The following is a 12510-nucleotide window of genomic DNA, read 5'->3' as shown; positions in this document are numbered from 1 at the left end:
TTGGCTTATGTTCAAATAGCTGCCCCCAGAGAGGAGCCTTCTTGGGTTCCGAGGCAGGGATAGACTTAGCCTTGGCATTGACTTTTCCATCCCTCCAAGAGTGGCTGGCCCCGATCTGGGACACGCCCCCTTTGCCTTACATTCTGTATTGGACCTCATGGCAGACTTGAGAGAGCAGACCCCCCTTTGGAGGATTTCAGGGGATGCACTTTGCAAAGGGTGAGTGTGATTGGTTTCCATGCGCATGAGTGGCACATAGACCCTCCCCACCAGCCACAGTGGCCAGAGAGGGATTCTAGTGTTTGTGGATTTGGGAGGGCCATCTTCTCAATTGCCTACAGTGGGACTTGGGGAAGTGGACTTGGCATGATCCAAATGATAGGGAGGAGACCATAGTCACAAGAAATGAGAAATGGGAATAGAAACGTTTGAGAAATGGAAACAGGGAAACGAGTTTTTAGGGGTGGAAACGGCTGTTTCCTGTGACAACATCACTTAGGAAACTGGAAACAGCCATGGAAACGGATGAGGTCCTGAAACGAAGAAACACGTTTCTAGGGACTGAAACTGCTGTTTCCTGTGACTATGGAGGAGACTCCCGGTACCCCCTTTTTTTTTTACCTACACCGCACAGTTTGGCCAGAGGATCCAGATGCTAGAGGTTGAGGGCATGCGAGCAGCAAAGACACTGGCAGGCCTCCCTCCTTAGCTTCTCTCAGATTTTTGGAAGAGGCTGTGGGATAGCATTCGGCTGCGAAAGATCACTCTCCTTCTATGGAAAATGGCACATCGAAGCTTGGTGGTTGGCACTTGGCTGGCCATTGGAGGTAGGCCAGCAGTCTGTTCGAGGTGTGGTCATCCCCATGAGTCCCATCGTCATTGTCTTTGGGATTGCTTGAAGGCTCAGTAGCTGGCCACCCAATCCCTCTTGCTTCCTTTTCACATCGACTGCCCGGCAGCTTGGCGCGGCTTGTTGACATGGCAAATGGGAGCATGGCACCGCTGCACACCTTCACACCAGCGCCCAAATTTCGGGCCACCTCTTGCTTATCGCCGTAGATATAGCCACTTGTCTCACCTGTCACCTCCATTTATGCACCATCCACAGCTTATCAGATGCTCTACTAACGTATCGCCACCCCACCAACATTCACATCTCCTTGCACTCATTTGCTCCTTCTCTCGTCATCCAATGCCTCACTTCAGCATTCTCGCCTCCACCCACTTGCACCTCCACTACCTTGCTCACCTTGTGCCCACGTCTTGCTCGCCCCCATCCAGCTGTTCTACGCTCAACTTGGGCTCACCTACGTCCAAAGATGTGCGGCAAGAAAAAGCAAGCGGGGAACCACCGGAGCAAGGGTGGTCTCCTCGCAGTGCATGCTCTGGCAGTTCAATGTAACAGTGCAAAGCAGTGGTGGCCCCTGGACAACGCGGTGTGAATACCCCTTGTGGTATCTCAAGTGCTAGCCGATGGGCTGATGGTGGGCTCTCCAACTTACACATCAACGGCCTCTCACTGGATTATCTAAAAGGATGACAGTCCCCGTATGTGGCTATTTATATGTTCACTTGGCACAAAAATTGCGTCATCAGCACTCATGTTGTGGACATCATCGGCACCCTCTTCTGGGCATAAACATGGTGCGTTAAGTCACATCTTGGGTGCATTTTCATGCAGACATGTAACTTCTCAATCATGTATATGGTTTTGTCGATTGTATGGTTGGGCATAATGCTAGAGTCAAACATTTGTGTATTGAGAAGTTTAGGAGCCGAGAGGGCAGGGGGTGGAACCTGCTCTTGGTGCATTAGACTAGGAGCCAAGGGGGCGGAGGGTTAGACCCGCCCTTGGTGCAGGAGGGAGAAGATGGCTTGGTAACACAATTACTCAAGCCTGACTCCACCTTTTCATGCTCATGTAATTGATGATGACCATCTTTTGTACTTGGCTATGTGGTAGTTTGATGGGTATACACATGAATGGAAGCTATGTACTTGTTTTTTATGCTTGTTCACCGGGACGGTGTACTCTTAGCACCCAGGGCGCTTGTAGAGGGGTATTCTGCCCATGGACAAGCGGAAGCAGAGTATAAAGTGTTGAGTTATCTCACATGCAAAGGGATTGTAACAAGGGCCTTGGAGGCATGAAAATGTATAAAAGAGGGCTTTCCCATTGAACGAGTAATGAATTCAATCTCTCTCTATCTGAAGCTGGACCTGTGAGTGCCCCCCTCGACTGTAGCTACTTTGCAATCTTTTCCTCCCCCCAGTTTGCCATCACCCCTCCCCTTCCCTCTCGCCGCAGCCCTCGCTGCCCCCCCCTTTGTTTGCCTTCACCATCCCCCTTCCCTTTCACTTCTGCCTTCGTTGCACCACCCTATGTACCCCCCACCCCCACCCCCCCCCCCACCCATCTTTCGCGCTGCCTTGCCTTCCTTGTCCCCCCCCCCCCCCCCCCCTCCCCACTCGCCCGTTTTCCCCCTCTGGCCTTTTCGCCCTCGGTGCCTTTGCTGGGCACCGCCCCCCCCTCCCCCTCTCCAACCCCTGCCCCCCTGTCCTTGAGCATTCTCCCTCGTGTCCCTGCCTCCCTCGCCTTGCCCCTTCGCCCTCTTCCGCCCCCCTCCCCCACCTCATTTGGCTTCGCCTATTCCTTTCTTGCCTCTTTCCCTCTGCTTTTTGCAAGCAGTCTTCTCAGTTCTTCGGCACCTTCATTGTTTGGCAAGCTTTGGCCTCTTTTGGTCTTCACCCCTCAAAAGGACTCCATGGCAGCCGCTCCGCCATCCCTGACTGAGGCTGCCGTCCCTTGCCTATCCTTCTAGTCTCCCTGGAGCGCCTGCAAAGATCACAAACATTTATCCTTTGGGGCGCGGCTACTACATGGTTGAGTTTGACTTGCCAACAGTGTTAGATAGAGTCATGTAGCTGAGCCTCATCGTATTGCGTACGGCCCAAGCCTTCTTTGCAAGGTGGCAACATGGCTTCGACCCCACATCCAACCCACTGGCTGGCGTTTCAGGCTTTCCCGTGACAGTCTGCTTCCCAGGCCTCAGGAAGGAATACCTTCCTCTTCTCCTGGTGATTGGTGGAGCAATTGGGAGAGTGATGGAATCCCCCCCCACTGTCGCTTCGTCCCTCGCACGGGCGACCAGGATTCCATCCCTTCGCATGTGTATTGCCTCGCCGGAGACAGTGCCTCATGTCATATCCCTTCCTTGCCTCCAGGGAGACCCCATCCTACAAAGAGTGGAGTACTTAGGCCTCCTAGGCCTCAGGAAGGAATGCCTTCCTCTTCTCCCGGTGATTGGTGGAGCCATTAGGAGAGTGATGGAATCCCCCACACTGTCGCTTTGTCCCTCGCATGGGCGACCGGGATTCCATCCCTTCACATGTGTATTGCCTTGCCGGAGACAATGCTTCACGTCATATCCCTTGTCTTCGGGGAGACCCCATCCTGCAAAGAGTGGAGTCTTAGGTCTCTCTGTCCAATGTTTCATTTGCAAGCAGATGGGACACCTCGCCAGAGCTTGCCCTCGGCGCTAGTCCAGGAGACTGCTTTCGATGGTCCCGCGCCCGGTCCCAGCTCAGATAATCATTAGGGGGTAGGGAGAGAGGAAGGCTCTCAAGCAATCGAGGCACCAAGACTCGACCACGGACGACTCTGTTGCCGGAGAGTGGCAGACCGTTGGCCCACGCTAGGGCTGCCAACTGACTTCAAGAGCTGAGTGGCACCACCGTGCGCGCTAGGCTGGCAGAGCACATGAGGATTCAGTTCTATCAGAAAACCATTTCAAGCATTTATAGTACGCGGGTCCCATCTCCGGCCCCTCCAATCTGGCGGCCGTTACCCCACTGAGACGACTTCTCTGGTTCTCAGATGCCAGTGAGGCCAGCTGGCCTCACTGAGCCCCTGATGAGCCCCTCCCTGCACCCTCCCTCTCCGGTGGATCATTCATAGCCGCTTCCATCTTCCCTCTTCCCTCTTCCCCGCGCCCCCGCGCCCCCCCCCCCGCCTCCTCCCCCCCTTCATCCTCTATCCTCGCCTCCTACCCCGTCCTCTTCTTCTGAGCCCACTATTTGATTTTCTCGGAGCCGGTTGAGATGACCATCGCTGCCACCCGAATGAGGGCTCTCCCACCAAAGACCCCAAGTGGCCCCCCCCCCCCCAGGATCCTGGGGCTGCCAATGGATTATAGTTTCTTCTTCTGATGGAAGAAACACTGGCTCCCATGCGGAACTATGTGGTGTTTCATCATTCCAAGCCATCCATGCCAGAGTAGCACGATGATCTTCTCCTTTTCCTTGTGTGCTGCCCCAGGGACGGAGTGGGATTGAATGTCAGCAGTTGCCACCATCCAGGGGCAGGCAGTAGAGCTCTCACACCATCTTCATGATCTGCGCATCATCAACGTTCTCAGTAATCCCTGACTCCTAGCTCGGATGGAGCTGGGAGGCTCATGCCGTAGAGATAAGGACGGGGAGGTGGTGTCCTCCAGCATGGAGGTGCCGCTCTTTGTGTTTCTTCATATCTCAGTTGCAGTTACCCTCCCCCTCTCTTACAGATACCTTCATTGTGATCTATGGAGTTCAGAGTATGCCTACTCTCCCGATCGGATAGAGTGGCGACACATGGAGGATAGGATCCGCGCCCACCTGGCGTCAAGGTAGTTTCAAACGTACGAAACGTCACGAGTTAAGTACGTGGTATAGAACGTTGCCGACTGATAAAGTACGTCAAAAACGTTACGTATTTTACAATGTTAAAATCATATATATGTATGTGTCTGTGTGTGAGAGAGTGGTCAAGAAAGCTTGAAGTCTATATCTAATATCCTTTGATAGACAAGGAGTGATGTGTCAACACATGTCACATTCTAGCATTTCAACCTATCTAAGAATTTCAAAATTAGCACTCACAACATAAACAATGTCTAGACACACCCAAATACACCATGATTGGAATTTGACAATTCAAGTAGATAGTAGAAACAAATGATAAATCAAAATCAAATGACAATGTCACATTTGTCTGATGTCATGAGCACAAACGGGCAATACAAAGCGATTGGTGAACATAATAAGTAGAAAAAAGGACACAGGAGAAGAAACCAAAACACAAATGTTTTTTAAGTTTGAAACGTTTGGAAGCGTTCAGAAGTCCAAAAAGTACTAAATAATAAAAAACGGGTTTTAAATGCAACCTTGCCTAGCGTGCCTTCGCCCCAGGACCGATTGTGATTACTCCCCATCAAAACCTACGCCCAAGACTCTTCGCGTGGAGGGCATGTTCGATAGCTGGACTGTGTGGGCTTCCTCAATGTTTATGCCCGGAACGTAGTTGTAGGTAGAGCCACCTTCTGGAGTACAGTCCGTCAGGCCCTTCCTCAAGCTGACTTTTGGTGCATGGATGGAGACTTTAACATGATCAAGTCAGCAGAGTACAGACTCAAGAGGAGGCACGGTTAGAGTCTTGGGAGGAGTTGATCTTGGCACTCAGGGGACAGGACCCTTGGCATCTGCCAGAGTTTGGGCGCAGTCTCGGGAGCTTGTGCTTCTCGTGGTCTGATAGTTGGAGCTTAAGCCCAAACCTCTCTTGACTTGACAGATTTCTATGTGGATGAGTGCTTGCGGTGGCGGGAGCATGATTGGCATCTTGGCAGGCATCACTTTCTCTGATCATGCTCTGATTATTGTGCCCTTGGAGGACATTTGGAGGCAGGATAGACATGTGAGCACTAGGATTTCGGACAGCCTCATAAACGAACTTGAGATCTACAGAGCAAGATAGAGCAGATATGGGTAGGACTAGATTTATGTCAGGTTTTGCCACGTGCACCTTGGATGTGGGCCTCGGTGAGATCAACAACTTTTTGCAAGAGGCAACATAGAGCAGATTGGAGGGATTTCGTGAGCAGGAGAGGAGCATTCGAAGGAGTCTTGCTTCTCTCTAGCTTCTTTAGGAGAGTTCCCCCGATAGCCCATGGATTGAGATTCAGCTTGCTACCACCCGTATAGAGATCAGATCCATCGAGGAGAGGATGGTGGAGTACGGGTACCATGCCATAGCCTCCTTCTAGACCCTGGCCGGAGATAGTCACGGGGGACTTCTTTGAGATTACAGGCCCTCGTAGGCGGAGAGATGGCATTCGCAGGTTGCGTGGCCAGGTGGAGCTATTGTTTTTGACCCCCCTCCCCCCATGTGAGAGCCATTGCCACCGATTTTTTTAGATCCCTCCTCACGGGTGCCCCATTACCCCCACAGGTGGTGGACGCACGAGAGAGGTGGCTCGCCCCCTCTCCGGACCACCGTATTGACTCCCTTCACAACACAGGGGCTAGCAGAGGCATTGATAGCTCTTCCTAGGGGCAAATGCCCGGGGCAGACGAGCTTCCAGTCTCCTTCTTTCTTTACCACTAGAATCTCATGGAAGGCGGCCTTCGCACAGTCTTCAATGAGATTATGACTACAGGTGTCATGTCAGAGAGGCTTTCAGAGGGTTTGATTCACTTGATTCCTAAGGAGGGTGGTGTGATAGATTCGAGATTTGGAAGTGGAGACCCATCACCCACCTTGGGACCGCCTACAAGATTTTGGCAAAGGCAATTAGCCTGAGACTTCAGCATTTCCTCCGTGACTTGATCCATGACACTCAAACAGGTTTTGTTCAGGATCGGAGCATTCATAACAACATCTTCACTTTGTGGGAGGCGACAGCTTCGGCCAGGATGCAGTAGCAGGACCTCATTGTGCTCCTCCTAGACTTTGAGAAGGCTTATGATAGAGTTGACTGGAGCTTTCTGGAGAGCACGATGTACTGGATGGGGTTCCCGAATCCCAATGGAGTGGATCCGTGGTGTTTCAAGCCTCTACTCAACCTCTCACAATTAGGTTCTCATTCAGGGTGCCTGAGGTGATAGATTCCCCCTTTCTCGCTCGGTCCGGCAGGGTTGTGTCCACTAGCACCTTACCTCTTCCTATTTGTCGCCGAGGCCATGAGCAGTTTTCTCTCAGTTTAGGAGACGGGGCTGCAGTGATTGCGTCTCCCCATCCGTACTCAGGAGGAGTTGCTGGACTGAGAGTTTGCAGATGACACAGCAAGATACCTATCCGGAGATGTGTGGAGTCTCCGGAGATTTGCATAGGCGATTGAGATCTTTTGTCGCGCATTAGGAGCGCATATCAACTGGCACAAGTCGTGTGGTTTTTGGGTAGGCTTTACACCCACCCTGACTTGGTGTCCAATTGAGTCTTTCCAATGGATCCCGAGGGGCACTCCAGTCCGCTATTTGGGATACCAGGTGGGCATCGATATCTCCCTGGAGCAGCAGCTCGCCCCTCTTCTTCTGAGCATTCGGAAGAAGCTTTTGTATTGGAATTCTGTGAGGCTCTCCTTAGCCGGCGGAGTGGTGGTGACGAACCAGGTCCTTCTTGCCACCATGTGGTACATTACTTCTTGTTGGGCCAGCTACAGTAGTTGATGCAGAACTTCTTGTGGGCCGGCAGTGATGGGAGGCCTGCCCGGGCCAAGGTGGCTTGGAGAGTGATCATTCAGTCGTGATGCAGAGGTTTCCTAGGCATCATTGACCCCGCCATTTAGAGCTGCACCGCCGTGTTGAGCAAGTTGATTGTTAGAGGACTTCTTCCAGGTGGTGAGCCTTGGAAGGACTTCCTCTTGGCTCGGATTTCAGACTTCAGTCCATGCTCCGAGACTTTGGGGGGTGGAGGAGGGGGGGGGGCCTGACCGCAAAGCACCAGATGGATCTTCAGAGAGATGCGGGCCCGCGGCTTTAGCCCCGCCTTTGAGGACATATTTGCAGCCAGCCTACTCCGAGCTTGGGATGACCTCAAGCCGTCCCTTCAACAGTTAGCTCCGTTAGCCTTGGAGGAGCGTCTTTGGCAACCCCTAATCCGTTTACCCAATGGCCACATGTTGGGGGCCTGACCTCATGTATCATGGGGATTGTTGAGCATAGATAGGACTTGCCAGGTCCCTTAGAGACTGGCTTGCATTCAAACAGCTTCCCTCGGAGGCTCAGGAGAGGTCTAGCTAGGATACGGGGTAGACACAGACTCAGCCTCGACATCGACTCTACTATTCCCTAGGAGTGGCTGACCCCTATTCCAGACCCAACCCCCCGGCAGTGGTTGGGCGTGTTTACTAGGCATGATATTCTCTTGGCAGTCCATGGCGTGGATGAGAGCTGTGCTTTGCTCACTTTTTCTATTAGACCCCATGGCAGATTAGAGAGATCAGAGCTCCCTCTGGATGTTTCAGTGTCTACACCCTACAGAGGGTGAGGGTGATCGGATTTCAGGCACATTGACCACCCATCGGTCAAGGTGGCCAGGGAGAGACTGACGGTTATGGATTTGGGAGAGTTGGCTCCTCATGCGGCTCCAGTGGGACCCAAGGGAGTAGACTTGGCATGATCCTGCTGAGTGGGAGGAGACACTGGGTACCCCCGTTCTTTGCATACACCGTGTGGCTAGGCCACAGGATTCAGATGCCTGAGGTTGAGGGCACCCCGGCAGCAGCAATACACTGGTAGTCATTCAGAGCGGTTTCTCTCATATTTTTGGAAGAGGCTCTGGAATAGTTTTCGGCCTGGCAAGATCACCCTCTTTTTTTGGCTGCTAGCACACAGGAGTGCGGCGGTTGGCCATGGGCGGTCAACAGCAGCTTGTCCGAGGTGTAGCCACCCTCAAGAGTCTAAGCAACATTGTCTTTGGGATTGGCCAAAGGCTCAACAGGTTTGGTAGCGGATTTTCTCCTTATTTTCATGATGGACAGGACCTCGACCTGTATCATTTCATGGGGCACCGTCTCTTGGGCCACTGAGGCTAAGGTTGTCATGGCTTATGAGTAGGAAGGTGGGGGGCTAGCCCTTCAAGTCTCTCACCTTCACATTTCAGCAATACCTACTGATCATTGGACTCTGGGCTTGTGCCAGAGATGAGAGATTTGTAGCAGCATTGTTACCTGGCACATCTGGAGAGCTCAATGTAGTGAAGTCATCGAGGGCGGGAAGCTTTCTTGAGGATCTGGTGGCCTGGCCCTTTTCTCCTAGGTAGAGGTGGTGATCCCACTTGGCATTACAGACCACCTGTGTGGTTATTCCCTCCCCCTCCCCCTGTATGAGATAGCCTTCTCCTCATAGAGCGGCCAGCTAGAGGAGAAGTGCATCTTTCTCCACCTTTTGATTCTTTGATTCTCGCCCCGTTCATGGAGGTGTGGTTGTATTTAGCCCTTCAAGGCTGGTTTTTTTGTTAACTAATAGAAGGATCTTTTTCCCAGAATTTTTTTTTAAAATCTCTCTCTTCTTTGTGTTCTCAGTGAGGGAAGTTGCAGGGTGGCTATGACCGCATGCAGAAGCGGCAGGAAGCTTTCTTGAGGATCTAGCGGCTTGGCCCTTTTCTCAGAGATAGAGCTGGTGATCCCACTTGGAATTACAGACCACCTGTGTCGTTATTCCCTCCCCCTCCCCCTTATGAGATAGCCTTCTCTTCATAGAGCGGCCAACCAGAGGAGAAGTGCATCTTTCTCCACCTTTTGATTCTTTGATTCTTGCCCCGTACATGGAGGTGTGGTTGTATTTAGCCCTTCGAGGCTGGTTTTTTGTTAACTAATAGAAGGATCCTTTCCCCGGAAAAAAAAATTTTTCAATCTCTCTCTTCTTTGTGTTCTTCATTGGCATTCAATTTAGCTACAGTCATGAGGAGCAGAAGGTAAGGGGAGGCTCAAATGAAGGAAAAGGTGTGGAGGAGGAGAGGCTTGTTGGAGGGACAAAGAGGCGAGGGAACAGAGGAGCAGGGGTGGAACGCAGGGAGAAAAACCCAAACAGGGGTGCAGGACGGGGCTGGAGAAAGGGCGGGTAGGAGGCGGAAAGGGACAGGGGGCTATATTCAAGAAGGCAAGCTCATGGAGAACAGGGTGTTGATGATGTACATTGTGGAGCCCATGTAGATGATAAATACCAAGCTGATTTTTTTTTAATGTTTTGCACATGAGAAACACTTGTTCCGTGGTAAATTCGTATATGCCTCTTCACTTCCTACCAATTTTCACAGGGCACCTAATCAAGTTTTAGACCCTACAAGGATGAAACTGGAGCGTTATATTGCTCGTGCAGATAAAGGTAATATTAGAGCCGAGACTAATAAGAGGATTCACGTCGTAGGAAGAGGACTAAAGAGTTCAAGGCATGACACAAATCAATGAAGTTTGAGAACTATCATGGAGAGTTTGACTCTGGTAAGCCTTATCTTTTATCTCCTAGTTTGAAATTACCTTTCATGAGGAAAATTCTCAAAGAGATCAAATCTCAGACATATTGGAATGTACATGAAAGGTATTGTTGCACATGGTGGTTGGCCGAGAAGCTTTCGAGCAACACCATCACCACGTGGGTTGAATTTAAAGACAAGTTTTCTGCCCACTTTTTTTGCCTCCCAATTTCATGAAAAACATCCACAAAAAGTGGGATTGGTTGGATGAGAAAAAGGGGGAACCAATCACACTGTGTATCAAAGTTTTGGAAGGTATTGTCCACGAAGCTTGTATCTCAAGAAATCCTTCATAAGACACATTACAAGGGGGTCAGCCCTTTCCAGTCCTATTGGGTGTGTCATTTGAATTTTAGCATTGCTATTTTGTTTGGTGTTGTGCCATTTCATATTGTTTATTGGTATTAGTGTGTGTCAAGATTATGATCAACCCCGTGTGAGCGAATTTCATTGATTGAGGACAAGAAGGGTCACTGCAAGAGAGGAAGGGAGTGACTGTGAGACGCAGAGAAATTGAACAAAGAGGGAGTAATTAGAAGTGGTGCATGAATGACTAATGGCTTTGCCAAGGAGGCTAGTAGCTACATTGTGGTGACTTAGCAGCAAAGGATGGTAGCATGTCCAGGCCGATCTTTGGAGTTGCACGAGTGATGGAGGTGGATGAGATGGGAAAAGGTGGTTGGTGGCGAAGGGTGGCGAGCTTGGGCTTTGCATTGGCGGCAATTGGCAATGGTTGAGCACGTAGCGATGAGTGGGGTCAGGGAGGCGATAAGTAGTAGTGGGGTGGGGGGGGATTGTGTGTAGAAGGGAGGGTGAAAGGGACTAGAATGGGGGATAGATGGTAGGAGGGGGTGATAGGGTGTAGAAGGGAGGGTGATAGGGGATAGAAGGGGCTATAGGTTGATAGGTGAAAAGAGGGGAAGAAGGGGTGGCCGGGGGGGGGGGGGGGGGGGGGGGGGGGGGGGGGGGGGGGGCGGTGTTTGGCAGTAGGTAGGGGATGATAGGGAAACGACAGAGCGATAGGTAAGAGTCGTTAGAGGGTGGTAGGGCTTAGTAGCAATGAAACACGGTTTATACCTGGCATTTCAAACAAGCGTTTGAAATGCATTTCATAAAGCCTCAGATGACGCGGTAAATGGCATATTTTGCATGTGTTTGAAGTCTTAAGTTTTAATTTTTCCTTTCTTTTTATCTATGCTCTTGTCAATGTGTTTAAAAACAGTCAATGCATTCTTTGTATGATAGAATGCATTTTTTTTACAATGAACCATAGTTGCCAAGTTTCTTTATGCATATAAGTAACATATTTGGCATTTTTGAAAGCATATCTATATGAAACGTTTTTGAAACATATGGGATCTTTCAGAAACATTTAGGAAACACGTTTCATGAAACACTCTACTTTGGTAGGGGCAATGGGTGATGGGCCTGGGTGGCACCAACAAGGTGATGAGTTGGGTGATGGGATATGGGTAATGGTATGAGCCTGGCCGGGTGAATAATGGCGATGGGATAGAGGGCGACCATGGGATGAACCGGGTGTGATTAATCTTGGTAGGTGGACACAGGTGGGAATGGACTCATCCCAAGCCCCCCCTAAGTTTGTCAGGAAGATATAAACTTTTGGCATGGTACAAGATCATTTCTTCAAAAAGATACGCATTGCATCTCTTCTACTTTATGAGTTCAACAATTTTAAAAATGTGGAACCTATGTGGGATCTTTTCTACCCTGTTTCTAGATCTAAATTGTTCCTTTTGAACTCTTCAGATAAACGGTTTCCTGTTGAACAGCGTCCCGGTCTTGGTGACAGTTATAGCATTTGGGATGTACACACTGTCTGGTGGTGATCTAACACCAGCAAAAGCATTCACCTCACTCTCACTATTTGCAGTGCTGAGGTTTCCTCTTTTCATGCTTCCAAGTTTGATAACCCAGGTGATTGGTTGTTTCAAGTGTTTATTGCATATTGGTCTGGAGTGTTTCTCCGCTCTGCATATGCTCAATAAAATCTATATTTTTTCTTTTAAAGATTGCAAATGCCAAGGTCTCTTTGCAAAGGTTGCAAGACTTTCTTCTTGCTGAAGACCGCGTCCTTCTACCAAACCCCCCACTCAGTGAACGCCATCCTGCAATCCACATTAGGAATGGAAACTTTGTATGGGATAAAAAGGTGCTGCTCTTCTCTTAAAGCATTGAATCAGGTGGCTAACCACTGCGAGAAC

The 12510-nt window shown here is 50.4% G+C and overlaps 1 protein-coding gene across 2 annotated transcripts in view; it reads left to right on the top strand.

The window, feature by feature from the left end:
- LOC147630603 (ABC transporter C family member 2-like) overlaps positions 1-12510 on the top strand; it is a 107786-nt gene that overhangs the window by 63140 nt on the left and 32136 nt on the right. For both annotated transcript variants that reach the window (XR_015267679.1, XM_086810541.1), the window contains exons 15-16: positions 12056-12223; positions 12318-12458. Coding sequence is in view for 1 of the 2 variants with exons in the window: in XM_086810541.1 (XP_086666667.1) it covers positions 12056-12223; positions 12318-12458 (309 nt within the window). In the remaining variant the exon portion in view is untranslated. The remainder of the gene's footprint in view (positions 1-12055; positions 12224-12317; positions 12459-12510) is intronic.

This window comes from Cibotium barometz, chromosome 16, assembly GCF_041138505.1.
Source record: "Cibotium barometz isolate CiBa-2024 chromosome 16, ASM4113850v1, whole genome shotgun sequence".
In the NCBI taxonomy this organism is placed as follows: Eukaryota; Viridiplantae; Streptophyta; class Polypodiopsida; order Cyatheales; family Cibotiaceae; genus Cibotium; species Cibotium barometz.
Note: the sequence above shows the minus strand (reverse complement) of the source record. Positions and strands in the feature narration are given on the sequence as shown.